The 27,494-nt window shown below is 40.4% G+C and overlaps 2 protein-coding genes across 33 annotated transcripts in view; one reads left to right on the top strand and one right to left on the bottom strand.

Annotated features, from left to right (window-relative positions):
- The first annotated feature begins 261 nt into the window (after nucleotides 1–261).
- Nucleotides 262–2,626, top strand: cd8a (CD8a molecule). Its single transcript, XM_051948399.1, has 6 exons — nucleotides 262–505; nucleotides 612–935; nucleotides 1,022–1,123; nucleotides 1,223–1,345; nucleotides 1,512–1,551; nucleotides 2,134–2,626. Exons 1-6 carry the CDS (start codon nucleotides 457–459, stop codon nucleotides 2,180–2,182), a joined length of 687 nt encoding a protein of 228 aa, XP_051804359.1. The 5' UTR covers nucleotides 262–456; the 3' UTR covers nucleotides 2,183–2,626.
- A 240-nt stretch (nucleotides 2,627–2,866) lies between these two features.
- Nucleotides 2,867–27,494, bottom strand: part of cast (calpastatin) — a 36,926-nt gene continuing 12,298 nt past the window's right edge. For 4 of the 32 annotated variants that reach the window (XM_051948370.1, XM_051948372.1, XM_051948367.1 and 1 more), the window contains 34 exons: nucleotides 18,647–18,715; nucleotides 16,707–16,835; nucleotides 15,364–15,492; nucleotides 14,606–14,752; nucleotides 14,157–14,201; nucleotides 13,973–14,074; nucleotides 13,771–13,851; nucleotides 13,137–13,175; nucleotides 12,179–12,265; nucleotides 11,890–11,958; nucleotides 11,684–11,794; nucleotides 11,153–11,242; nucleotides 10,892–10,996; nucleotides 10,624–10,740; nucleotides 10,060–10,134; nucleotides 9,871–9,954; nucleotides 9,327–9,422; nucleotides 9,066–9,170; nucleotides 8,806–8,922; nucleotides 8,566–8,676; nucleotides 8,123–8,236; nucleotides 7,857–7,916; nucleotides 7,592–7,696; nucleotides 7,201–7,317; nucleotides 6,843–6,956; nucleotides 6,652–6,759; nucleotides 6,465–6,563; nucleotides 6,281–6,373; nucleotides 5,682–5,726; nucleotides 5,436–5,573; nucleotides 5,086–5,172; nucleotides 4,780–4,809; nucleotides 4,400–4,506; nucleotides 2,867–4,289 (listed from right to left, as the gene is read on the bottom strand). In XM_051948370.1, coding sequence (XP_051804330.1) covers nucleotides 4,408–4,506; nucleotides 4,780–4,809; nucleotides 5,086–5,172; nucleotides 5,436–5,573; nucleotides 5,682–5,726; nucleotides 6,281–6,373; nucleotides 6,465–6,563; nucleotides 6,652–6,759; nucleotides 6,843–6,956; nucleotides 7,201–7,317; nucleotides 7,592–7,696; nucleotides 7,857–7,916; nucleotides 8,123–8,236; nucleotides 8,566–8,676; nucleotides 8,806–8,922; nucleotides 9,066–9,170; nucleotides 9,327–9,422; nucleotides 9,871–9,954; nucleotides 10,060–10,134; nucleotides 10,624–10,740; nucleotides 10,892–10,996; nucleotides 11,153–11,242; nucleotides 11,684–11,794; nucleotides 11,890–11,958; nucleotides 12,179–12,265; nucleotides 13,137–13,175; nucleotides 13,771–13,851; nucleotides 13,973–14,074; nucleotides 14,157–14,201; nucleotides 14,606–14,752; nucleotides 15,364–15,492; nucleotides 16,707–16,835; nucleotides 18,647–18,715 — 3,117 coding nt within the window. In that variant the 3' untranslated portion in view covers nucleotides 2,867–4,289; nucleotides 4,400–4,407. Of the gene's footprint in view, nucleotides 4,290–4,399; nucleotides 4,507–4,779; nucleotides 4,810–5,085; nucleotides 5,173–5,435; nucleotides 5,574–5,681; nucleotides 5,727–6,280; nucleotides 6,374–6,464; nucleotides 6,564–6,651; nucleotides 6,760–6,842; nucleotides 6,957–7,200; nucleotides 7,318–7,591; nucleotides 7,697–7,856; nucleotides 7,917–8,122; nucleotides 8,237–8,565; nucleotides 8,677–8,805; nucleotides 8,923–9,065; nucleotides 9,171–9,326; nucleotides 9,423–9,870; nucleotides 9,955–10,059; nucleotides 10,135–10,623; nucleotides 10,741–10,891; nucleotides 10,997–11,152; nucleotides 11,243–11,683; nucleotides 11,795–11,889; nucleotides 11,959–12,178; nucleotides 12,266–13,136; nucleotides 13,176–13,770; nucleotides 13,852–13,972; nucleotides 14,075–14,156; nucleotides 14,202–14,605; nucleotides 14,753–15,363; nucleotides 15,493–16,326; nucleotides 16,408–16,706; nucleotides 16,836–18,646; nucleotides 18,716–23,986; nucleotides 24,032–25,779; nucleotides 25,955–27,494 lie in introns of those variants that run through there. The other 28 variants (XM_051948384.1, XM_051948382.1, XM_051948390.1 and 25 more) reach the window with 22 other exon arrangements.

The raw sequence follows: 27,494 nt of genomic DNA, 5'->3' as shown, positions 1-27,494 counted from the left end.
TAGACAAACTCTGACTTGCTGTTTCCTCAAAGTCATTTTTGGATTTGTGCAGACATGATATAGAGTTGTGTAAAGTGGGCTGCTTCACAGACTTGACATGGTGCATTCAGTTTGCAGTTTTTTACCCCATCTTTTTGTTGTTTCAGCCCACACACTGTGTGCTGCTGCGTTTGTGTGCCAGTAGATCGTGGATGAAGCCGAGCTGTTCGATGCTTCAAACCAGAGGCACAGGAGTGGAGTGCAGATCAGGTGGGCTTCACTTCAAAACAGGGTGCAGACCACGACTGTGCTGCAGGAGGCCTCTGCAGCGCTCTGCTGCAATGATCCCATTCGACACAGCATAGAAGAAGGTTACAGCTGGGGCGTGGTTTCATATCTCACTGAATTATCTCCCAGCAGGTTCCAATAAACACCACAAAGACGTGTTTGGCAACTGTTGTCATCTGCGAGACTAAAATGGACCAAAAATGGATTCAGATTCTGGTGATTCTGATGTTTTATCAAAGTAAGTTCAAGCTAAGTAGCACTTGATTTGTGATTTAGTTTTTTACTTTTGTTCCTGAATACAGAGAAGTGAGTGATTGCTGCTCTCCTTTGATCACATCTTTTAGAAATTGCTTCAGGAGCTGATTTGAACAAAGCAGTAAAGGAAGGGGGCTCGATTGACATTGAGTGTCAACCTCCGTCGACGACGACGCACACGATCATGTGGTTTCGAGCGCTGGACAATTCTGGCATGGAATTCATCATATCTGTCAGCTCCAGTGGCCTTGAAAAGTGGAAAAGAAGCAACTACTCTGACATATTCTCTAAAGGGACCCAATCCAAACAGACAGTGAAGTCCTTCAAAAAAAGTAGAGACAGTGGCCTTTACGGCTGTGCAGCTCTGGTTGGATCAGAGCTGAAATTTGGAAAAATAACCCGACTGTTTGGAGGTGAGTTTTATTTTCTAATTATGATCTAATCCTCACATGATGGAGAGTTTTTGGTAACACTTCCCATGAACTCTTTTCTCTTTTAGAAGAAACAAAGAAAGACACGACAGAAGCGCCGCTGACCAAACCGCCAAACAACCAAAGCGCGACTAAAACGACCTGCGATTGTAACAAGAACAAGAAACCCGGTAAATGTTCCACATCACAGTTCTGCGTTCTGACTCTGTATCATCTTCATGTTTCTGAGGCTGTGAACAGAACCAGGTGGTAATTTAGTGCATGTTCAGCAGGAGCAGGAGCAGAACCAGCTACCCCTCCTCTGCTTTGTTCTATCCTCATACTGGCTCCACTGGCTGGGGGCTGTGGCCTTCTTCTTCTGCTCCTCATCATCACCGCCGTGTACTGCAATCGTAAGTCCATCTGAAATAATCATGAAAGACTTACATTCATTTACAGTCACTAATTTGAAAAAAAAAAGATTTACTTTACATTGTATTTTTCCCTCCAGAAATTTTATTCTAATGATATGCGTGCAATCATTTGAACAATTTAAATGACGCTTTTGTTTTTCTGCAGGAATAAGAACACGGCGATGCCCGCACCATTACAAAAGAAAGTAAGTTTATTTCTTTATTTGAATCTAACAGGGTTTTGATTTTTAAAACCGTTTTGAATCCAAATCCCTTCAACTGCATGGGCGAACTCTAAAACAAAAATGTGTACATTTAGGAGTTTTCTTTCTTTTTGTGTGTAATTTGACAATCCCTTTTTTGTTTTCAAGCTTAATTCTAAATAACAGTTTTCATGAAAAGTATGACACAAATTACTTTTTTTCTTCTTCTTGTAAATACTCCCAAATTGCATATTTCTTTCCCGGAAATTACACTTTGTTTCATTGCAAACTATGAAGGCCTTACTGCTGTTTTAAAGCTTTTTACATTCTGCCGGAATACAATAGAAATAGTGAATACTGTATTGATTTATTATATGTATTTCTGTGTATTCATTTTTTTTAAAAAGTTCCACCTACATGCATTATTTTCCTTTTAACTGTTTAACAGAATTTCTCCTAAGTTGCTAAAAAAAAAACAAACACACAAATTCTTTCAGTGTCCTTAATCGCAGCTGCATCGCAGTTTTCTTTTTAATTCCTTTGTGAAATATGTTTGTAATAATCTTTTTATTTTATTTCATCTAGGCCGCGGGTGGCTCCTGAGAAGCAAATGATGACCAACAGACACGTCTAATCTAAATGCTGCAGTTTCACAGTCAGTTCTTGAAATTGCAGTTATTTTTCTGTTGTGTTCATGTTGCAGAAATAATTCTTCACTCAGTTTAACAAATAATTTGTGGCCAACTTCAAACATTTTTGCTGCACGCGATAGAAAATAGAAAAAGTGTTTAAAGTGGTTCAAATATTCAACACATCAAATACTCAAAGCTTTTTATTGGCAACATCCACTTCAAACTGTGTTGTGGTTCAGTAACACTTAATGAACATTTAATCCCTATGAATGCAAAAGATGATCCTGAGAATATTCTGCACTTTGATGATTTATGTTGCATTTTCCTCTTGCAATTAATGCAATGATTGTATATAATGACTGATTTTATTTTCAATCTGTGCTTTTAAAAGCAATTTTTTAACCATTTCAAAGCTCTTTCTAGCGTAGTCGCTGCTTATTTCCTACTAAAAAAAAAAAAAACAGCCGCAGTTAATAAATTGTTTGATTATACAACAGAATCATGTAATGTTTGATGTTTTAATTGAAAATCTCTTTTTATTCCAGTCTCTCCACATAAGAACAATTAATAAATGTTATTTTTGTTAATCTTTTTTTTTTTTATTTTAATGAAAGCACATTTTAAAATTGTCCTGTTGTCCAAATTTTTGGAAAACCAAAAATAAAATACCACCACTCAGGCAAGCATTCCTTCTGTCTGCAATGAACTGCATTTGTCTTTATTAGTTCATTTGTTTTCCACACATCAAACCCATTCATTTGCATCCCCATCAGTCACTCAGGGTCTTGGCACAAAAAGTATAATATTTGAGCAAAAGACGTTTTGTTTCAAGCCCCCCCTTGTCGAGTCGAAAGGAAGTGGGCGGCTACAGCTGTATGCAGAGTGAAAAACCACAAGTCAGGAGGAGAGAAGAATACTTTCAGAGGAGATTCTGTTCCCACTCACTTTAATACATACATACACGGTTCCCTCGCACCTTTAAACAACAACAGTGTACGATATTTTTCCACATATTAAGGCACTTCATGTTAGCTTTCGATTCTCTCTGGAGGCACGTCACAGAACCAGACTGCAAGGTTCTCAATTTTAGATTTTTAAGGTACTTGGTATTCCCACATCCACTTATATATTCTCACACCCTCACAAAAAAACTTTGGAGATTTAAAGTGACTTGAAAGCCCTTTGCAAGTCATACAGTGTTGTCTTATATAGAGCAAAAATATGTTGTTTTTTTTACAGTATACAAACAGTGGCAGTTTACAAAGCTTGAAACCACCTCGGTTCACTCGGTGCACTTCTGAAGTACTTTTTGTTTCCATGAGGCCACATACATACAAAAGACCCTTCCTCTGACATCATTCTACAGAAAGAAAAAATGGCAATTGCAATGAAGTTCTCAGAATTAAGCAGAACACCTCCAAGAAATCCTCCACATATTTAAAAATGTAAACTATGTATTGTCCAAAACATAAGCAAACTAAGCTGTACACTAGTGTCTTAATGATATCTGAACACATCATGATAGAAAACGTGGCTTTTCTGTGTACATCAAGATTGCACAAACATCCCGATACTATACACCACCTCCGTCCTGCTCCCACACAAACTGACAGTCACCACCGCTCCAACCAACATCGCAGCACCACCAGGCCCAGACAACCGGCGTGTTGCAATATTAGTGTATCTACGGAAAAATAGAAATTGTCAGCTGAGATGTACACACATGACTCTCAGCGCCAAAAAAAGATGGGGGAGTTTCTTTTTTTTTGCGTGTCTTAAACAGTTTCCCTTCTTTTCTTTCTTAGTCTGTTCATCGATAATTTTTTTACACCCATCTGGTTTTAAAAACAGTCTCTCTCTTCATTTTCTCTAGAGACAGAAACCAAAAGTTTCTCAGCTTTGAATGTGAAACCCAGCAAAAAAACGGTGGCGCGTGCAGATGTGCGAGTGTGTGTGAGTGTGAGTGTGTGTGTGTGTTATGGGTGTGTCTAGGTTTGTCTTTCATCCAGTATACATTCTTGACGATTTAGAAACATAGAATCATTATCCAGACAGCAGCCCCCTCACTGCTACGTCCCTGTGGCCCGGAGCACAAATGACACCAACAACCTGTGAGAACATGAAACATTCAACAGTCAGCGGGGGAAAAAAACAAAACAAAACAACTTACACACATTTCAGCAAGTAAAACTGTGTGCAAAGATGGGAACAAATCTTACCAGGTGACCTAACTCTTGCCTCCCTTCTTTGTAGATGTTGGCACAACGTCTGAGCTTAGCTGAGCTGATAGCTGGTCAGCGGCAGATGGATCCTCTGCATGGTGTTTCTGAAGCACAAGGTTTCAACAAATAGGTTTCATATGAAAGGAAAAGAAGAAGCAACGACTTGGCACGCAGTAAATGTCCAGATTGGAGAATTTAACGTCAGGTCAGAAGGGTGCATCTCATGCTGCAGCGTGCATTAACCCCGAGCAAATAACATCCACTGATTGCTTTTGCTTTTCGGCTTTGGTTTAATTTTAAGCGCATTGATTTATTATATCAAATATAATTTATATCCAGCTTAATTTAGGCCTTCATGCAGCAGACGACTGGCTTACTTTAGACTTTGACTTTGACTTGCTCTTGCCCTGTAACAAAGTTGACACCTTGGTTAGGCTCAACGGGGCCGTAATGCTCCATGAGGCGGTGAGCACTGATACAGGAGCTGCTCGTGGACAACCTCTAGGGGGCGCCATGTGACAATGATGACCAAAAGTGTGCAGTAATCATTCTTAGGAACGGCCATTAGCCAGTAGCAGATTTTCGATTGTAATTTCAAGAAAAGATGTAGATTTAGAGGGTTGAATTAATTAGAATATAATCTGATGGATCAGTCTTACATCTCAAGCAGACATTCCTCTTACCTTCGGTTTGTCCGTTTTGGATTTGAACTGTGGGTCGTCTGGGAGAAGGGTGCCAGCCAAAGAGTCCAGAACAGGGCCAGCCATGGGCTAGAAAACAATAATGAATTAAAGGCAAAGTTATTAAATCTGATCAGCTCACAATGAACTCAAGAAAATCCAACGATAGCATTAGTCTGGGATCTCTATGAAGTGCAGTTCTCTACTCACAATTCCTGCACCAGACTTGTCACATCGTTAACATTTCAGCCATTATTAGTTCTATTTGTGTTTTTGTTCATGGTATATCAAACTAATGATGTTTTAAAAGAAGGAGGTGAAAGTGTAGGTTTGCATTTTGTTTTCTCGGCTACCTTCAGAGGCTCTGAGTCCAGTACAGGAGGCTGCAGCTTTGGTGTGGCTGCACACGATGGGACTGGTGCTGCAGGTTTGGGAGTATCTGAGAAATCACTGGACAGGAGGTCCAAGGCTGTTTTGTCATCCATATACTTCTGCAAAAAAACAAACAAACAACAAAACATGCAATTTACATCATGTCGTAGCTACAAAGATCTTTCATTTTTAAAAAACATCACGACTGCATTATGTGAAGAACGTACCTTTTTAGGGGCTGCTGCCGCGTTTTCCTTTTCTTCTGCCATTTTCTTTAAAATTGAAAAAAATATATATTAGACACACTGTGAAGAACAAATGTACAACACACAATAAGTAAACATGTCTCAGTTAACATTCATTTAGCGTACCTATTATATTCATTATGCTATAATACTTTATATCTTTGTCCTTTATGGTGAATCAGGCTAAAAATAATTGAAACTGTTTTAACCACAAACACTTCACTGACAGAAGAGGTCATAACTTTAAAGGTCACACAGATATCATATAATTAGTACCATATATCAATATTTTGTGTGCTCTCTTCAAACCTCCTGCACTTCTACAGACAACCAACAAATGCTGCTTTGATGTCTGTTGTCTAATTACTTGTCTTTTTTTATTGAGGCGGTGCACAAACTGCATTTGATTGTCATCTCCCCTGTGTTTTGTTGTTACACCAGACAACCCAGATAAAGTTATTGAAAACATCTGACTGCATGCCTACAGCCTACAATTTGCAATAGAGCAGAAGGGTAATAAACAAGTACTTGAGTAAATGTTCTTTACTTTTACTGCCCGTTTTCAGTAGCCGTTGGTTTACCTTCAGGTCTTCCTCAGTGGGTCGATACTCTGGTGGCAGCGTGTCGTCTCTCTCTCCCATCTTAATCAGCCTCTCCTCAACGATTTTTTTCTCCTGCAACAACCACACAAGACAGTTAAAGTCACAGTCAGACACTAAAATTGCTGATATTTTTTGCATCACACATTCTAGGCACGCCGGCTACCTCGACAATGTCCTTGGCAAGAGCTGGGACGGGTTGAGGGGCAGGTTTGATATCCTTCAAGGTGTCTGACAGAGCATCCAGGGCATTGTCTGCTGGCAGCTGAGTGCATAAATACACAAAGAATCTGATGTAACAGCAGGATTATAAAAAGTCTAAGTAGCTGGGAAAGGCTGGACTTGAGTTTTACCTGCAGGTCAGGTTCTGTGGAAACACAAGGCGCAGACTTCGCTGCCGGAGCGGTTGTGGGCGCGACAAAGTCTCCTGCCAAGGCGTCCAGAGCGAAGTCTGCAGAGGGCTGAGAAAGAGGCAGAATAAAACGTACTGTATACAATCTGTGACTCTCAGCATTAAATTATTATCTCTTCCACAGATGTGTACCTGCGCAGGAGGGGCAGAGGGGGTGACAACAGAAGCCTGGACAGCAGGAGCTGCTGAGGAGGTCATGAAGTCTCCAGACAAAATATCCAGAGCCTCACCGGTGCCCAGTGAAGGCTGCAGTAGGAGACGAAGAAAATTCAGATTACTACAGATGCATTTTCCTTTAAGACGAAATAAGGGTGAGATCTTGCATTCTGTGTTTGTCAATACAAATAAGGAAGCTAATGTTCTTCAAAACTGCACAAAAAAGAAAAATCAAAGCTGAGTTTCATTTAGACAATGCTGGACCTTGATCGCTGAGCTTGTGTTGTAATATTGCAAAGTGTGCTGCTTATAAGACAGTTTGCTCCAGTCTCACCTCAGGTTTTGGAGCAGGCAGCTTTTTCAGCTCTTCCTCATTGAACCTGTAATCTGGAGGAAGTGTGTCGTCCCTCTCTCCTACAAGCACACCCTTCTCCTTCTTGTGTTTGTCCTCCTGTAAAAAGGAACAAGAAATATCCGGTCGTTACTCATTGGAAACATTATTCACTGCAAATGTACACACCTCTTTCTGAATTTAACTAGCTCACCAAAACCCACACACACACACACAAGAAAGGAATGAAAACAAACAGCATGAAAATAAACAAAAAAAACCCCCCCAGAAATGTATCTGCATTTCTCTGTGATTTTGATTCCCTAACACGTATCACATAATTATACAACAAAATATGCGTGTGAATGTTCATGTATATTTGTGCCTCACACACCAAGACGATGTCTTCAGGTCTGAGTTTCGGAGATTCGGGTTTTGGCTCAGCTGATGCCAACGTGTCACCAAGAGCACTGAGAGCATCCAGAGACATGGAGTCCGCCTGAAGGAGCGAACAAAAGAGGTGGTTTTAGGCTCATTTCAAAAGAAAGGCTGAAAGAACATGCAAGGAAAAATATTAAATCCAAAGATGTTACTGATAAACAAAAACATTTTACAGTAAAGGTAAAGTATTTTGAAAGGAAAGGTTTTTGTATTCTCACAGCTGCCTTGTCAGTCTTGGGTTTTGTGTCTTGTGGTTTTACAGCGGCGACTTCAGATTTCTGCACAAACAGAGACATACTTCAGGACATGTAGACTAAAAAAAAAAAACATGACTGTAGAGGATGCTAGAACATCCTCTACAAATAAAGACTTTATGGACTTAATTTAAAGAATTAATTGATGTTTCTTCCATTAACTCTGAAAGATAACACACCTTATATAAGGATAAAATAGTTTACATCTATACAAACACACACAGCTTTACCTTTGGTGTCGTCGTGGAAGGAGGAGGAATGGGAGCGTGAACTGCAGAAGCTGTGGATGAGGACACACTCTCACTAGAAGGCACATCCAGAGCTGACAGGTCTTCTATTTCAATCTGGAAAATAGAGTTCAGAGTTTTTAGGGACAGTACAGTGCTTCATACCATATTACAAATATAACATCTTGATTTAACCAATGTCTGGTTTGCAGCAGTTGGTGGAATAGATTGATCTGGTTTCTTGCAGATACTGAGGTGAGAACATAGACACCACGCTACTGTATGTACATGAGTAAGAAGCTAGCTGACTATGCTTAGAGCGAATAGTGGAGACACGTAGCTGAGTTTTGTCCAAACGCACAACTCCCTCATAAAACCACAACGTGTTATTTTCTGTGACTAATGTGTCAATGTGTGCAGGAACCTATGACAGATGTACAAGATACCTCACAAGGAGGAATTGTTGGACGAACAGGAACCGGGACAACCGGAGCTGTTGAGGTGGTCGAGAAGCCTTCAGACAAAAAGTCCAGAGCCTCTCCGGTACCGATGGTGGGCTGTGGGCAAAATGATTAATCAATATATTAAAGTTATTGATGTTTTCATTTCGTGCTTGTACATCCCTGTACACCATATGCTCAACATCCTATAGGATAACCCTTAAACTGAATATACTCTAGTCTCACCTCAGGTTTTGGAGCAGGCAGCTTTTTCAGCTCTTCTTCATTAAACCTGTAATCTGGAGGAAGTGTGTCGTCCCTCTCTCCTACAAGCACACCCTTCTCCTTCTTGTGTTTGTCCTCCTGGAAAAAGGAAAAGAGGACAAATGTCTGATGAGGAAACTAATTGTGAAGATCTTAAATTCAAATGCAACCGATACGCTCACAACATGAGTCTTTCTGGAACCACAGGCTTAATAACAGTGCATTCTGAGCTTTGCTCTTACTGAGACAATGTCCTCAGGTCTGAGTTCAGGTTCTTTGGGTTTTGGTACATCTGCTGGGAGCAGATCGCCAAGACTACTGAGAACATCCGAAGACATGGAAACACCCTGAGGACAGAACAGGAGACTATGCTGTCTTGATCCGTCACACTTTAATGGTTTATCTAAGGAAATAAAATGTCCCTCTAACACATAAAAGTGCAACAACACATGGAGAGAGGAAGAAATGCAGAAAAAAAGAGCTGTACTTATCCTGAACCGCACCTGATTGGTCTTGGGCTTGCTGTCAGTGCTGTCCTTTCCAGCAGCAGTTTTGTCTACTTTGGCTTTCTGAGCCTCAGGAGGAACTGATTTCTGCATCTGCACCAGACAACAGAGATGACATTAAACTTTATACTAATAACAGTGGTGAAAAGAGGCTCTGTGGAAAGTAATCTCATCATTTCACTCAATGCTTAAATTATATATGCTGATATGTCGTAATTTTACTTGTCATATAAAGCAATAATTTCTCATATTGGAATGCCAGCTGCATGGGTTCAACTCAGAGAGACTTGTAGATGTTAATGAATATTTTGAATCATACTGGAAAAGCTGAGTTCATTACATTTCCTTCACACTGTCCACAAGGGGTCAGGCTTTAACACGAGGTAAAAACAGTATCAGCATTTAACCTGCACTGACAAAAAAAATCTGGGGAAAACTAAAGCAAAGCATCCGAAATTTCTGTATTCATCTTTACAAGTTCACACTGTACAGACAATAATCACAAATCTGGAGGACTACGTGCAACGTTGCTGAACTGTACCATGGCAGGAGTAGATGAAAGTGCACCGTCCAGAGAGAAATCGTCTATCTTGGCTTTCTTATCAGCAGGAGGAGCAGGAGACTTCTACAACAATCGGGAGACATTTTTAGATTTATGGGGATAACAGAAACTGCATCAGTGCTTGTACTGTTTTTGTCTGCCGTCATTAGTGATAGATCCTCAGCGTACCTGTGCAGGAGCTGCTGAGGAGGTCATGAAGTCTCCAGACAAAATGTCCAGAGCCTCACCGGTAGCCATGGTGGGCTGCAGGAGGAGGAGGAGGAGGGAAGGACAGGTGTGGAGAAACAAAGAGGGCATTGTAGGTTCCAATTAAAGAAGCTGACAGCTTGACGCTCTGAACATTTCTCTCTCTTCAAGTCACATCCCACAAAAAAATCCACTGGGACACTCGTGAAAGTTTACTCAAATTTTCAAACAACAAAAATAGTGTACAAAATAATTATTTTTCTAGAATCCAGAAAACATTCCAAGGCAATCCAAAAAATAAGAAAGCAGAGGTCAATACAGGAGGTCAAAGAACTGTGTGGCTCTCATCTCTCTGCCTGACAGCTGACTACAGAGCCACACCCACTTTTCCCATAACTGAAGTTACCGCACTTTAACTGTTACACATTAACTTAAACGCATTTAGACTCGTACAGACATAATATACTTTCTCATATCCTAAAGTTATTCTTGTATTTAATCCACAGTAGTTATTAAAGGTCCAAAGATAAATTGCTCCAGTCTCACCTCAGGTTTTGGAGCAGGCAGCTTTTTCAGCTCTTCCTCATTAAACCTGTAATCTGGAGGAAGTGTGTCGTCCCTCTCTCCTACAAGCACACCCTTCTCCTTCTTGTGTTTGTCCTCCTGGAAAAAGGAAAAGAGGACAAATGAGGCATTGTTTGATGTGAAAACTAATTGTGAAGATCTTAAATTCAAATGCAACTGATACGCTCACAACATGAGTCTTTCTGGAACCACAGGCTTAATAACAGTGCATTCTGAGCTTTGCTCTTACCGAGACAATGTCCTCAGGTCTGAGTTCAGGTTCTTTGGGTTTTGGTACATCTGCTGGGAGCAGATCGCCAAGACTACTGAGAACATCCGAAGACATGGAAACACCCTGAGGACAGAACAGGAGACTATGCTGTCTTGATCCGTCATACTTTAATGGTTTATCTAAGGAAATAAAATGTCCCTCTAACACATAAAAGTGCAACAACACATGGAGAGAGGAAGAAATGCAGAAAAAAAGAGCTGTACTTATCCTGAACCGCACCTGATTGGTCTTGTTGTCAATGTTGTCCTTTCCAGCAGTAGTTTTGTCTACTTTGGCTTTCTGAGCCTCAGGAGGAACTGATTTCTGCATCTGCACCAGACAGAGATGACATTAAACTTTATACTAATAACCGTGGTGAAAAGAGGCTCTGTGGAAAGTACTCTCATCATCTCACTCAATGTTTAAATTATACTATGCTGATATACTCTTATTTTACTTGTCAATGAAAGCAATTAATGGCCTACATAGGAATACCAGGTGCATAGGTGTAACTCAAAATGACCTGGATGAGTTCATGACTATTCTCATCGCTACTGGAAAAATGAGACTTCAAGTGTCCTTCACACTGTCCACAGGGGCAAGAGGCAAAAATAGCATCAGTATTTAACCAGAACTGAAAAACAAATCCAGTGAAAACAAACAAAAAGCATCTGAGACTTCAGCATCCATCTTTACAGCTTTGGATGTTCCCATTGCACAGACAGTAATCACTAAATTCAGAGGATTACGCACGACATTGCTGAACTGTACCGTGGCAGGAGGAGATGAAAGCGCACCCTCCAGTGAGAAATCATCCATCTTGGCTTTCTTATCAGCAGGAGGGGCGACTACAGAAGAAACTGTCGCACGAGTTTCAGTTTTCTGCAACAGACATGACATTAGAGAATACAAATATTTGCTTCTTTAGTCAGATGCTGCTTCAGTGAACCTGCAGACATTTTAATGTTGTACTTTACCTTCACAGGTGGAGGGGCAAAGTTAGCAGTTCCAACAGATGCACTGACAACATCAGCATGGCCCTGTTTCTACATATTTCATATAAAGAATATGAAATGTTGAAATTTGTTAGACTTTTATGGAAAAAAAATGTACCTTTAATTTCAGTAAAGAATTCCAGTAGACTTTCAGGACTAATACTGTCTACGACAGACAAAATGGGAGGTTTAAATGTGTCTAGCATGTACATTGAGCATAAAGGTGGAGGTTTTACGAGCAGCTGAGTGCTACATGCTTCAGTAATCTGACCTCATCCTTCTTGGCTCCAGTTGGGACAGTAGATGTCATAAAACCAGATGAAAGTGAGTCCAGGGCCTCATCTGTGCTCAGTGGTTTCTGAAATGATAACCAGAACATAATCACCACCAAAAAACAACACAGAACCCAGATCTTATCTGATTATTTGAACTAACAATCTAATCATATAAGATTTACTCCAGATTATCCTCAGACTCCCACATAATCCTCCACTAGAGGGCATGACTGACCTAATAAAGGCAAACAAAAGGGCAAAATAATGCAAACCAGACTGCATGTACCAACAGAGAAGGAAAAGTACAGACACACCCTTCACATTCCACAAAGACCAAAAATTCACAAATAAATCCTCTTAAAAGACATTTGACACAGAAGATACCGTTGATCTATTGAGAATATGATAAACACAAAAATAAACTGCTAAACTTGCACAGGAATGAAATAGCTGAATATAAAAGACTGTGAGACATAGAACCAAAGAAGCCTCGTCCATGACACGAGGGCACTTGTGAGAGTCGACTAAAATGCAAATGTGGGTGTGTTGAGAGTGAATAATGACTGAACTACATATGGGTGGATATCCCAGTGTGTAACAGATGCATCACTGCACATTGTGTGTGTCTGTGTTGTCATGCACACTTATTTATCAGTGTTTGGGTTCGTTCTGACAAGAGCAGAGGAGCTCAAACAGAGAAGGTGGGTCCTGTTTGCTGAGACACCACCTACCGGTGCAATGCAACATTCCCCACTCTAGAGGAACCAGCAGATCGCTCAGTGGAAACAGTGCTTCATGCACAGTTGCATAATGTCAGTGTTTGCTCAGTCGTTTGCAAATGCTGGAAAAAGTTTATAAAGAGCGAGTCCCTGTCTGAACTTTATCTGGACCAAAAAGAGCTGAGTGCAGGAGGTTGGGGCTCCGCTAAAGACCAGCTGCGAAAGCTTTACTTACAGGAACGTCCTTGGGTTTAACATCCACAGGAGGCAGACCCTAGAAAATATAGACTGAAATTAGACCAAGGAGGAAAAGTGAAATGGTGATCATTAAGGAAGTTAAATACTGGCAAGTTTCAGTTCCAATCTGAAAAAACATATTTCTCTAACTTTCCTGTAGTTGTATCTGGCTGTGCAAATTGTTTTAATTTTATATTTCCAGGTTGTGTGAGTTTCTGTAAGTATCCCCAAACTCTCAAACTTTTTAACATGCTTTCCATTTGCATCTTGAACTGTCTTCTTAAAGTTGCAGTTGTCCAGTGAGGACCCTTAGGAAAGCTGCTTAGTGCTGCTCTGCCTCATGTTTATCTACTGTCAGATGTACGTCTCTTTGGATAAAAGAGTCTGCTAAATGAAATTGTAATTCTAGAATAAATAAACTAGATTATCGATCTAAACAGGCTGTTTTTGATTCAGTGCTACAGACATATTTCAATGTGCAGTCCTGTTCATGTCCACCTTTATACAATATAGGTAAACAAAATTTTGTTACTTTTTACTTAAATGGTCTCTCTTCAATAACATGCATATAAAAAACACATAAAAATGAGTAAAGTGAAGTTCAGAGAAAAACAACAGTGAAGCAAACTGACCATATCTTTGAATCTGTAGCCTGGAGGCAGCGTTTCCTCTCTTTCTCCACACTTTGCACTTTTTTCAGAGGTGATGTCATGCTGTGACACATGCACCACACAGTTAGACACACCAGATCCATGCAGCTTATTGTGATCTCCAAATATTGCTAATTTTCTATTCACACAACACCTGTGCATGCACATTGCTGCTTTGCCGTACCTCTTTGACCTCTGGCCCCGTGTACACAGGCTGTGGCTGCACAGCAGGATCAGCTGTTGGTAAACTGCTGGCCAGGGCATCAAATGGATCCACTGCAGGCGCCTGCACATGCAACACAACTCAGCACACTGGAGCATGCAACATGCTTTTCAAAGCAAAGGGGTACCGTTTAGGAAATCTTTACCTCTTTGGCACCTTTGACTGTTGTGGCAGGAACCTCCACCTGCACCTGAAACAAAATTGAAGAGGTGGTCAACACACTGCAGTGATATGAAACAATGATTGTGCTATTAAATGAGAAACATTATGAAATTTGATCCATGACAAAAGCAGTACAATTCCTACTGGGTGGTTGTTGGACTCATGTATTGCAATTTGACAAATGTGAAAGTTTGTTCTTATCATGTCATCAAGAAAAAGGAATTAACATTTTTTTAACACCAACAAAATTCACAAAAGGTTGACAACAATGAAAAATCACCGCAGGTTCCAAAGGTATCTCTTGAGCTCAGAAGCTCTTCAACTATTCATTCATTGAATAGAGACCGCCATGAGAATATTCACCAATCCATCAGTTTTCCATAGATAATACAAAGGACAGCCACCACCATATTTGGTTTTAGGATCCTCTACCTTCGTTTTTGATGGTTTAACTTCTTCTTTCTTCCCTTGCACAGACACCTTTCCAGCCACAGCTGTGGCTGCTGCAGCTGGGTTTGCTGTTTTAGCAGGATCAACTTTAGGCACATCGGCTTTGACTGTTGTAGCAGCAGTGGCACTCTAAAATACAATGAATTTAAATCTATTATAGACCACGTACATGTTAAGTAGAAGTACAGGTCCACACAGACTAATTCTGTAGTATATCCAAAGAAACGAAAAAAAGACAGGAAAACAAGAAACCGACTTCAGCAGAAGAAGCCTCCACCAACTTGATGACAGTCACACATTTGGAAAAGTGAGCAGCTGTTGTGCAATGCAATGAGCTTAAGAGGACCAAAGAGCAAACTGTATGCCTCTCCTCTTCATTTGTTCCTCCCTGCTGACTCAAGTTTATGATGTATGCGGCGTTACAAATGGAAAGGTGTCACTATGAGCAAATACGACTAGCAGATGCATACTGTACAAAGAGCTGCAGAGTAAAGTATATTAGTCCTTTATACTTCCCAAAAGGCTGTCACCAAAGTAGGAAAAAATGCCCAAACCAGCGAGGTGTTATGTCCAAAGTAGTTTGAGTGTTCTTAAGAAAGGACAGTAAGAAAACCTGACAAGATTCAGCAACACAAAGAAGCCAAAAAAAGGAAACAAGGCAAGGAAGAATTGAAAGATACACCTCAAGAAAGTCATGGAGGCAACAGACAGAGTAGCCTGTTGATGGTGCTCACATCTACCTTGGAGGCATCTTTGGGTGACTCTTTAGCTTTGGTCACAGTGGTGGCCGCGATCGTGCTGGCGGCAGCAGCTGTTCCGGCAGCAGAAGGAACTGTTGCTGTGGTTTTGATTTGGGAGACAGGTGCGGTCTACGAACACGTATCCAAATGATTACTCAAAGACACAGATGAACGACTCACAGCAGCTTTAAAGCCAGTTGATGCAATGACAAGAGTTGTGTAATGTATATTGAAAGTGTTAGTGATACCAAAGCAGAAGAAAATGTACAGTGATCACTGGTCATAATGGCCATGGTAATCCAAAAAAATGCTCATCTGGCCACTGATCAGTGTAGCTGGCGCTTTTTCAAGCTTTGACCCATTTAAGATAAAATATGCATAATTATCAGTACTATTGACCTTTCTAATTAGACTTTTAGTCTTTCACACAGCGTATAGGAGCCTAAAAACATCCTTAGAAACATATAGCCATCTACTGACAATGCAGCTCCAGGCAAAATACTTGAAAAGTCTCATTCAGAAGGTCCTAACTTCTAGAGTCTGAGTCAGGTGCTGTAAAATTTAGTTATCAGATATCATCAAGCCCACAAGACAGAGAGAAAGGGCCAACACAATCAGCAAACTCTGTTGCTATGAAAATCATGTGGATTATATGAACTTGGTGGTTTCATTTAACAGCAAACTGGTTAAAAAAAAAAAAAAAAAAAGCATACAAAGTTGGAGATTTCCCAAAGGAAACAAAGGAAGCATTTTAACGGCAGCATCAGTTCACAAAGACACAAGCACAACCCTTCCAGAAAAATAACATAACAGTATCCCTATGAAGGATTAACTATGAAGAGAAGGTTTTTACCCTTTTTGTACAAAATCAGTTTAAATACACAGAATTTGTATCTAAAATGATACTTGGATAAAAGCAAGAAAAAGCACCGCATGGCGCTTTGGCCTTGAAGACATCATTACCTTTGACATCTCTCTGGGACCACCCCCTGCCCATGCTGATGTCATGTCAATAACAGTGGCATCGGCCAGCGTAGTGTTAGTCTACAACCAAGAAGCATGTGTTTAAAGAAAGTCACAAGAAAGTTATTCATGAAGTCAGCTCCAGAGTTTGTTCATTCCAAACATGGTGGTGTGAGAGCTCATTAAGGTGCCACAGCGAGTGCTCAGCTTCTGATGCATGTGAAAGACCAAGATCTGCGGATATCGCACGCACAGAGGGGTAAAAATGTTTTGCAAGGTGAAAAACAAGGGTGAGACCAAAAGAAGGAAGCAGTGGTTCATGTTACTTCACACCAAACAGCCAGAAGCCCCCTCCACTTTTATTCCAGGGTCCGTCTAACCTCTGGTTTGGCTTTGGCTGTTCCAACTGCAGCACTTCCTCCAGTCGTGACCCCACTTCCTGTGGCTCCGCCTGTTGCTGTGGTAACCACCCCAGGCTTTGTAGCCATGGCAGATCCTGATGATGCCTTCTGCAACGCACCAGGTTTGGAGAAGTTGATCATCTACCTTTATCAGAGCTCTTTGGATGCTCGGATGTTTGTGGCAGCTGCTCATGTATTTACTGAGACGAATTATAAAAGAGCCAATCCATTCACTTGTTATTAGTAGGCACCACTCAGCTTGTACAAACAATAAGTAATCAGCTGCATTGTGGGAAATATAGGATATAGCCATTTTTGACTTCACTTATACTAAAAGACTAGAATTATCACAGCTTCTTTTGCTTCCACTTTCACCTACTTTTTTGTTCTCTTACTTGTAAGTCCCCAAACTTTCTGACAGTACAATATCACTGGAATGCCCCTTTAAAGTGAAAGAAAAAGTGGAAAAGGTATGAGATTACCAGGCAGGTACACATGTAGCATTTGGCCAACTGGAGAAAATATCTTGGACAATTAACAATACAAACTTTAGCTACATGTTTTTCTATTGCCCAGTATGTTAAACTGCCCACTGCATTACCCACACACACTGCCACTGAAATTTAACCAGCCATGGCACTATGGCAAAGTCAACCACGAGGGATGAAGAGGAGCAAAAAGGTCGGCTGCTAACAAGTGGCACTTACAGCTCAAGGTTACTGACTGGGTAATATAAACCCAGACTATAAATAACTGCATTAAAAAACATGTAATTGCCTCATGCTGCTGCTACTTTAAATCCTTCAGTGCCTATTTTCTGCGCACAGTCGCTTCCAGATATCCCACCAAAGCCCATCTCTACAAGCCTGGCACCAAAATAGACAATGCTGAAGGCCAGTTGTTGAAGGACAAGTGAAAATACTTCAGGCTGCCGCTGTTGTTTTGCTCTGTTCAAACACTGTAAGTAAAACAGAACACTGAAGAAAACAATGGACTCTTTGTGTTGTGGAGCTTAAAGCAGTTGTTAAAGCTCAAAGTAACCTCTGAGAGACTGTGAGTACTTTCACTGGTAGTTTAGTAAAGTCAAGTCTACAGTTTTAGCAAAAATGCATTCTGGTAACTGGTAATGTAATCACAACTAATGAGTTCCTGATGAGACCACTGGTGAGTTTTTTTTTTTTTAACATGTCTACTAAATGACATTCAAATAGAGCTGCAACTAAAGATTGTTTTTATTATTGATCAATCTATCAGTTATTTTTCTGTTGACTGTGTTTTTTGGTCTATAAAATGTCAACAAAAAAAAAGGTTAAAAATGTCAATCCGTATTTCCAAAAGCCCAAGATAACATCCTCAAATGTCTTGTTTTGTGCACAAAATATTCAGTTTTTTGGTACAGAGGAGTAAAAGACCCACAAAAAATTACATTTAAGAAGCTGGAATCAGAGAATTTTTTGTAATCAATTACTAAAATAGTTGGCAATCAGTTTAATTGTTGACAACCAATCAAGAAATCTAACAATCGTTGCAGCTTTACATCAAGAACAACCAGATCATTTGGAAACTGGTCCAGTCAGCCAAAAATAGCAACACAATCTTTGGTCCATTGTTTCTGAGCAGCTTTAATGGGTAAAACTGGGTGTTACCCCCCATGTGTTTGAATGGAAGGAAAAGGAAAGTTTCTTTTCTGTGAGCTACTGAGGATACATCTAAGCCTGTTTCTTTACCCGACTTAAAGATACAGCTTTTAAACTCAGCACAGTTCAGGAACAGGAAAGAAAGTAACAATACTAAACACAGTTCAGATAATCAGGGAGGTCAGGGGTCAGCCGGACACAGGAAGTTAACACACAACTAACAACAGTAGAGAGAGAGATGGAGGAACCGGGGAGGTTAAAAGGCAGAGGAATGTTTTATACCTCAAATTGTGCAGGTTTCACAGCAGAGACCTGAGCTGCCGGTTTGGGTGTTGCCTGGCTAGGCTGCGACTATAGAGAGACAGAAACAAACAGAGGGAGAAAGGTCACACATGTGCAGTGAACACAGGATACCATCATAATTACTTAAAGATCCCCGCACAGCAACAACTCAGTTTCACAAGAGCAACATTTGTGGAAAAGAAAACATTCCATCAAGCCCATTCCTTGTTGGAGCGGAGCATATGCCGAGATGTTTACAACCACAGATTCAGATTTGAATTCATAAAAACACAGACTAAGACAGAGAGGTAACATGTACTGCTGCAATATGCTCACAAACACGTTCATCACACTGCAGTCAGAGGTGGTTGATTCAAGCCAGACTGAAGGGTGTGACAGCAGAGAGCAAGAAGATTCAGTATTATTGTTGTTTATGTTCACCTCAGTAACTGATAGCAGTCACATTAAATGCACAATTAACAAATGACTCTTCCGCTGAGGTCATGCAGGGTAAAAATCAGCGCTGAGATAATTCACAGTCACCCTAAAAGGACCCCAGAGAGGTTGGCCTTTGACTTGGCGGAGGATTTCTATGCAGGCATTTTTCACGCTGTGCTGTTCTGCACTTCTATCAATCAAACGGTGCCACTTTCACAGTGTTGTGAGTCTGCGAGTCTTTATCTTAGCTTTCCTCTTGATAAGCTATCTTAAGATAACCTCTACAAGTTCTGTTACATTAGATAGTAGAAAACTGGCTTTTCAAGATAATAAGATGACAAATGATTACTTTTATATCCTGTATAACAATGAAGCAAACTGATTTACTCCCCATTTTAGCTTAGCATGTCAATTGGTGGTGTGTTTTGGTATACCTGCAATAATGCTCAACTATTAGCCTATATCTAAAATAAACAGCTCTGAGGTAAAGTTTGCATACACTTGAAAGGAATGTCTTACAGTGTGACTCAGTTGATCTCTAGTATTAACATGTATAAAAGAAATCCTGTATTAATGCAAGGTGTAACTGCAGGCAGGACACACCGGGATTGGAATGTGATTAGGTGGACAGACTCGCACTGGGAACAGATCTCAGCCAGGGGTAAATGTAATCCTTAAAGCATGACTACATTCTGAGGAGAGAAAAAAAAAAACATACTTCCCACAAGTCAAAGGGTCATCCAACTCTGCCTGTTTGTGTGAACTCAAGCAGACAGAAAACAGAGCAGGAATATAAGCTCAGCAACCCAGACAGCAGCATTGTTTGCTACTGATTCTAACGACAGCTTTCACATTTGTTCAGTCATTAAGCAAGAGTCTCATAATGAAGCTGGAAAACATCTTGGCTGGGAAATTGTGCAAAACAATCTTCGCAATCTTAAATATTCACCGATTCCAACAACAAGCTCAAGAATGTATGGCGGTATGCATGTTTGCATTTTTAGCTAGTTTTACAGAAGTATACTAACAGTGTTCAAAGCAAACTCGTTTTCGTGAGCAACCATGCTTGCAACTCCCTATTTTCAAGGTATGCGGCAGTCTCCAGGTGGAGCACGAAATGCTGCAGAGCCCAGCCCAGCTCTTTTACTGGTGTGAATAAAGGGAAGATAGCCTCCACCCCTGCTGCTAGTGTCACATCAAACCCAGTGTATTATATGGGGATGTGTCATTTCAGTCAGACCTAACCCAGCCTGTTAGTGAACATTACTGTTTTTGTTCAAAGTAATAAAAGGAGTTCTTAGGATTGTCTCCATAAAAACACAAGCGGTGAATCACTGCACTGATAAACATGCTCTAATTATCTAATGCACAGACACAGTGACAGTTTTTACACCTGTTAGGAATTGCAAAGTGTTCTTGAAAGATGCTGAACGTCCCAGCAGCGACCAGTTTACATCCACCAGCAGTATCTCACTTCAAAGCACCTGTAAGCCTCAGAGTGAGTTAGACTGTCAAGCCAGCTTAGCCTCATGTTTTAAAACCAGGCTGTCTGTGTGTGAATGACTGCAGTCAAAGAAAACAAAGATGAGCACTGGAAAGGAAGAGCAGTACAGACAGAACTCACTGAGAGTTACACCATTGTGAACTATCTGCAATCTGTGACCTCTGATTTAGAAATGATCGCACCTCAGCAAAGTCAGTGATTGCTTCACATGCTGGTGTTGCATTTCACACAAATAAGGTCACAACCTCGGGTAGAACTTGTGAATCATGTACAGTGTTTCCTCTAGCTTTGTACAGAGCAGCCTTAAGGCTCAAAGCTTTCTTCAAACCCTCAATAATTTGTGGGAAATTCTCACTTTAAGTAAAAACAATTTATTTTACTTTCAGACTCTCTACAAATGATGAGGTAATGGTAGGGGGAGGACTCAAAAAGAAAGTCTAAAATCAAACAAATTTGTCCAACTTAGATGTACCCCTCCAATATGACCTTTTCTCTGTTGACATGTTTTTGCTTCGAAACGTTCTTAATTTGAACTGAGTGACTGGTAGAAGAGTCAATATGATATTGTCCAGATAGAGAATAAGGAGGAAGAGGAACAGAGGATGAAGTGAGGTCACCAGCATTCAGGGCATGCCCCTGCCACGGGGGAAGTCATGCTGCCACTGCTGCTGCTGCTGTAAATATTGAATGTTGCCAAGTTACCACAAAAAAAACAGCAACTTTATAATAAATAAAAAAACAGAAGAGCTGTGCTGCATGCATGCTCTTATTGCATGATGTGATCAGGTGCATTCTGCATGTTATACAAAAATCTACTAGATATTTTTATTAAAAAAATATGAAGGTAGCGCTGGCTCATCATATTGAGCTGTACAGACAAAACTGTTGAGACAGTAATCAAGTAGTGCGGAGGTTTGGTATCCACCCTTTGGTTTTACATTGACATAATTTAAGGAAACACTGAAAAGCGGTTTTAAATTATATTTGACTGAAGATACTGAGGTAACCGTGGTATTGACTTCCCCTTTTGGTCTTCAACCAAATGTCAGACGTGTCATCAAAAAAAATAAATAAATCGTGTCTCACTGACCAAAAAGTGACATTATTATTACTTGCTCGAAACCCAAAGCTCTCTATGACTGCACCCCTTTGCACATTTTCTTCTACAGGTCAGAACAAAATGCATGTTTTACTCCATAAATCTGCATGCATGTGCATTTACCTCAGTAGATATTCTACTTTAAAAACATGCTTAAAAACCATGCAGAAACAAACTGACCGCCCCCTGAGGTTAAGTCTGACATCAGAAGCGTTGCGCAAGTCAACAGATGTCAATTAACAAAGACAGGCTCGGCAGCACATGTAACGAACCACCTAGATACGTTTCCAGTAGGCAAACAAACAAGCTGCCTATTTCAGTCCATTTGGGAAAACAATGTACTGTATAACAGACAAGGAGATGACTACATAGCTAAATACGGCATTATATTTGCTATGACTCACGCCGTCTATATCAGATGATAGTAAAAACTATCAAGAACATGTACATGAGATGAAGCAAAAACATCTCTTTCCTCAACTGAGATAAAAATCTTTTCACATAAAATGTAAACATCACACTGAAACATCTGTTAGTCCTTAAAATGTGAGAGAGGGCTAAAACTACCAGGCTAGAAACGGAATGACTCAGTATGGTACGGAATCTATTAGTTACTCAAAAAGAAGCAGAAATACCAAGTTCAACTCAAAGCAAAAACATGAAACTCTTTATGTGAAGTACTTACTGCTTTAAGTTGTCTCCGAGTGACGGTTGTACTTCAAATGCTAAAGCAGAGTTCTGTTATGACACCTTGCTAAACTCTGTGCTTACCTGAGACCCACCCAAACTCCTCACAAGTTTTCTGTCTGCTGTGACTCCAAACAGCTGCATTCCTCAAGTCTCCTGCAGCTTCTTACAGACAGCAGACTATCCTTCAGCAGACACACACTGCAAACGCCGTTTTAAGTACATGATGCCAGTCTGACTGCTGCTTTGATCTAAACCCACTTTAAAGTGCAATATATTTGATAAAGGTTCTTTACCCATTTACTCACTAAGTATGGTGCTACTTAAAGGATAGACTCTGGTCGTTAGTATATCCTTGGAAATAATTAGTTTTTCTAGTAAAGCTAAAACACTACGGAGTCACAGGAGTGCCAAATCAAAATATAAATAAATAAATAAATAAATGTGGAAATATAAAGAGAAATAAATAAATAAATGGAAAAAACAGAAAAGGTAAATGCAAAGACAAAATTTTCCTTTTATTTATTTATTTCTCTTTATATTTCCACATTTATTTAATTATTTATTTAATTATTTATTTATTTCTCTTTATATTTCCACATTTATTTATTTATTTATATTTTGATTTGGCAGTCCTGTGACTCCATAAAACACAACACGGTAATTGGGTATCCAGTAATGTGCTTCATGGTGAAATACAAACACAAAATAACAATAATAACAACAACAACAACAACAACAACAACTGTTTCACTAGCATCCAGAAACTGCTGCTGCCACACAAACAATGGCTGAGCATTAAACGTTTTGCAATGCTAGTGTCACAATAACAGAGCACAGATATAAAAACTATTCTGTTTTCAATACCTGAATTCATAGAAAATATTTCCATTCAAATTCTTGTCTTTTACCAAAAGGAGCCAAAGCCATCACCTTTGAATATCTAAAATGATGTCCACCCACCAAAAGATGTATCAGTACTTGGCCTCAAAAAAATCTGTTTAAAATTAGCAGTAGTTTGATTTAAATAAGGAAAAAAAGATGACATAACAAATAAGCAACAAAGCAAACCTTACCAACAACAAGAACCAACTAAAAAAGGTGGAGCTTGATTATCAGCTGTGTTTATGATGAGGCTGAGCTAAAAAGCGCTCTACCAAACTGTCATGCGAACTTTAGCATTAGCTAGTAAGTTCTAGCAAAATAAATGAGATTTTTTTTATCAAAATAATCTTAGCAGGTGCAACAAAAAAGAACCGAGTTTGAAACTGACAGAAAATGCTTTAGACATGTTTTAGCTTTTCTCAAAAACCAAAGAAACCAAACTGGGTAACAAAAGTTAATTTAGCACAAGCTAGCTCGAAGTAGCTTCTAGCTTTATAAGGCATGTCTCTCACAAAGCGTCAACAGCAGCCACACAGGGTGAACAGAGTCAACAGGAACTCCATACAGGGTAATGTATCCTATATGAAACCCCTGCAGCTAATACAACATGTATGTTTACATTTTTTGATAGATTTTTGTAGATTGTGAGGTGTCCCTGTTTTTCTGTACAGTCCAGTGCGCAGGCAAAATAAACGTGTGCAGATGTTGGAATTTCATGCAGCTGTACCTGGTAGAAACCTTCTTGGAGCAGAGGCCGATAGTTGCCATGTATCTGTTTTGCAAGGGACATATTAAAGGTGTCAGATGCATACAATAAACTGGGAATCTCTCCAATTGTTTACTGAAAGTCAACAGTATTTATAAACACAAATCTGAATACAGACACAGTCAAGCATGTGTGCACATACACTGTGACATACAGCATGCTTGCATTCAGTTTTGTTAAAGAACTGAAGGTATTGTCCATTCAGGGGCTCATACAGACTCAATGAAGCAGCCGTGTTTCAATCTTGTGATGCTGCTTTTGTGAAAAAGACCAAACCAAAATCCTACAAAACAAAAAACACTCTGCAGGAGGGAACTTGGTTTGGTTCTTGCTCGCGTTTTCTGTGGCAAGACGTATGACACAGACATGCAAAAACACACGCACATAGATACAACCATGCAGCTTTAGCCGCTGTAAAAGTAACCAGTGAGGAAAATTTTGACTAGATAACAGGACACTGGTATCAACATCACGGTCTTAGCAGGAAGGACATTGCTGTATGCAGCTCAAGTGACTGTGGCTAAAATAGACATGGGATCTTACATCTTGAGTGTTTCTGTCAAATGACTTTAAAAGCAATGACGCTGCAGTCCAGCAATGCATGTAAAGGTAGCATGGTGTCATTTGAAACTAAAACTGGCATTCTTTCACTTTAACCTCCACAGGAAACAGCATGTTCTTGAGGATTGCCATCTCCTGTCCCGTTTTGCAAGTTCTTCGTAACTCCACATATACTAAACATCACAACTGCTCTTTGCATGACGTATTTGTGTGTCAGAAGTAAAGAATCATTCCAGTACGAATATCCAGGCTTTACAAAACAACGGCGATTGAAGCAGTAGCTTGGCCCTGTAATGAAAACTGATGACTAATGCTGCGCCCCACCCTACAGACCACAAACACGCACATGTGAATATGGCTGGAAACAGCTTCTCAGCTAGCTGCTGCTTTAAAATAGCACTGGCAACTTCTCTAAATGGCCAGCAGCAATAACGGGGGATCACCTCGGCTCAGAGGTGGAAATGACAAAAGCTGCAGCCTGCGTAACAGGAAAAGAACATGGCGCAGAGGTGGAAAAGAAACTGTGAAACTTTCAGTTTCAGCACAGACCTGCATGAGGATGACTATTATTGGCGTTGGGAAGATTTCATGAGCAATCAACAAGGACAAGCTTAAGAATGATGCCATCACTTAAACTTTCTATGAAAGGTTATCAATGCTGATGTTAATACAGGTCATCAGTGAAAGCTAGGAGGAAGACAACCATTGAATTTCACAGTTTTGTAACCTAACACGCTCTCTATTATACAAGACAAACAGTATTCTTAACATAATTCTGCTTTAAAACAACATTAAGAGCCAGACACTAATAACATATGCAGAAAAAAACAAATAAAACATGTGCAGGACCCCTTAGTATGCATACACAGATGAGTGTTTACTGACTATTTTGTTGTTACTTTGGCAACAGCTGCTCAAGGTCTATAAAAGTAACAATAACAGTGACACAGTTATCTTTCGTCCTTTGCCAACTTTCCCTAAATGTCACACGACAGCAAACTTTATGACCGCAACATGAAGGAACGCTGACAAAAACCATCATGTGAACGATAAGCTGTCAAACCTCTGATGTGGAGGATCTATCCTGTCAGACAACATCCGTCCCGGTGCTTTGGCAGGTATCAGTCTAACAGGAAGCTTCTCCACACAGACACTTGCAAAGCATAAAGAGAAAATATAACCCAGATACATACCATAGGTTTAACTGTGAGTGTGTATCCTCTAATACTGCTCTATGTACCACCAGAATGTTCTCTCTCTCTTTCAGGCTGGTTCACCTTAGACCCCCTCTTTGGAAGCTCTTTGGTTCACACTGTATGCCAACCACACACACATTCACACACACAAACACACACGCAAGCACACACGCCCAGAGATAAAAAAACTCGCCGCTCCGCCTCCTTGGATTCAACACGACAAGACTGAGCTGCTCGGGCTCCACCTCTACCATCCACAAGGCAGCAGAGCAGGCTCAGTCAGATTGGACAGTCAGACTCACAGAGACCCACCCACTGCTCACCACTCACCCGCAAAGCCAAATAAACCAGCTTGAGGGAAATTTTTTGGGCTGGGTCGTGGCGGGTTTTGTGACGCGGGGATGTCGCAGTTCGATAAAGCCTACTTCAAGCAGGACGACTTAAAGTAGAGGAAGAGCAGAAAGGTGAAGCAGCAAGGATTCAGAAGTGGATTCGCTGCAGCAGTGTTGTTTGGCACAGTCGGGGTGTGTCAGATCGACTCATTGCTTAGGAATCTAGACTGCAGAACCACTCGAACAACAAAGACAGAGAGTGTGTGGAAAGAAAAGAAGAGAGGGAGGAGGGACACATCACATGTAGTCCAAACCACACCCAAACACAGCCAGAAGAGAGAAAACTTTAAGTGATTTGCACGGAAGGTGAACATAAGCTAGAGGGTCATCAACACATGCTGAGACGTGTTCTCTGTGGCCTTCAGAGTAGAACCTGGACAAAGGAACAGACAGGAAGCCAACCTCTGGACAGCAGCCAGATGTTGTGTAAGAATTTTAGAAAAGCATGGCGGTGGAACGTTTCCTGTCGCTGTACTCACAAACACAGTTTCAGCAAAGCTTAGCTGGCAGTTCAGTGTCTGCTCTAGTTTGTCCAGATAATTTGAAGTGCTTCGTAAATGGAGCACACAGACCACAAAACATAGAAATATGTTAAGATATGAGAATTTTGGACAGCAGCACCCCCTTGTGGCTAAAAATAGTCACATCATTTACATGAAAATGAAAGGAGGATTGTGCAGCACTTATTCTGTCTGTCAACCTATGTATCACTCTGTTGTTTTATGCTGAATGAACACAAGTGTGTTCACACAATTATGTGTGTCCTGTTTGTTTAGTCACTGCACTGTAATGCTGCAATGCTTGGTAAACAAACGCAAAGCCAACAGCTCTGCATTTAGCAGATTTGGCATTATTAATTTTAAAACGTACAACAGGCTGGCACATTTTCCCTTCTACGCGTCTCCAAAATGAATTCTTGCTGCTTCATAGGGAACTTTTAATTCATCTTGGGAGTCTCTCTGACATGAATAGGCACGCTTAAACATCAGCCAAAGCCAACTGACGATTGAGAAACAGGATTACCACATGGAAAAAAGGCAAATACAGCTCATAAATGGGTGCAGCAGACGTGTTCCTGTATTCTTCTAGGAGAAATTTCTGCCTTCTGACTGAAATGCTCTGACCAAAACCTATAAATATCTTTAAAAGGACAAGCAGACAGAACTTGTTGCACACTCTTTGCCTTGGTATCTCCTTGGCAGAAATATTGGGTCTTTTTTAATGGAACCTTCCAAGTATAAATGTTCTCTAACAGCTTTGCCCCGACTGACTCCTCCACAAACACAACAAAGCCTGTGCTGCTTCTGTGAGTGTTTATGC

The sequence above is a fragment of the Acanthochromis polyacanthus genome, chromosome 5 (assembly GCF_021347895.1).
Source record: "Acanthochromis polyacanthus isolate Apoly-LR-REF ecotype Palm Island chromosome 5, KAUST_Apoly_ChrSc, whole genome shotgun sequence".
NCBI classification, from domain to species: Eukaryota; Metazoa; Chordata; class Actinopteri; family Pomacentridae; genus Acanthochromis; species Acanthochromis polyacanthus.
The sequence above is the reverse complement of the archived record's forward strand: the minus strand, read 5'-3'. Positions and strand labels throughout refer to the sequence as shown.

Coding starts and splice junctions, on each gene's coding strand:
- cd8a (XM_051948399.1), top strand. CDS start 457: ATGGACCAAAAATGGATTCAGATTCTGGTGATTCTGATGTTTTATCAA. Junction 1,124..1,222: donor TAACAAGAACAAGAAACCCG/GTAAATGTTCCA, acceptor GTGCATGTTCAG/CAGGAGCAGGAGCAGAACCA. Junction 1,346..1,511: donor CACCGCCGTGTACTGCAATC/GTAAGTCCATCT, acceptor GTTTTTCTGCAG/GAATAAGAACACGGCGATGC.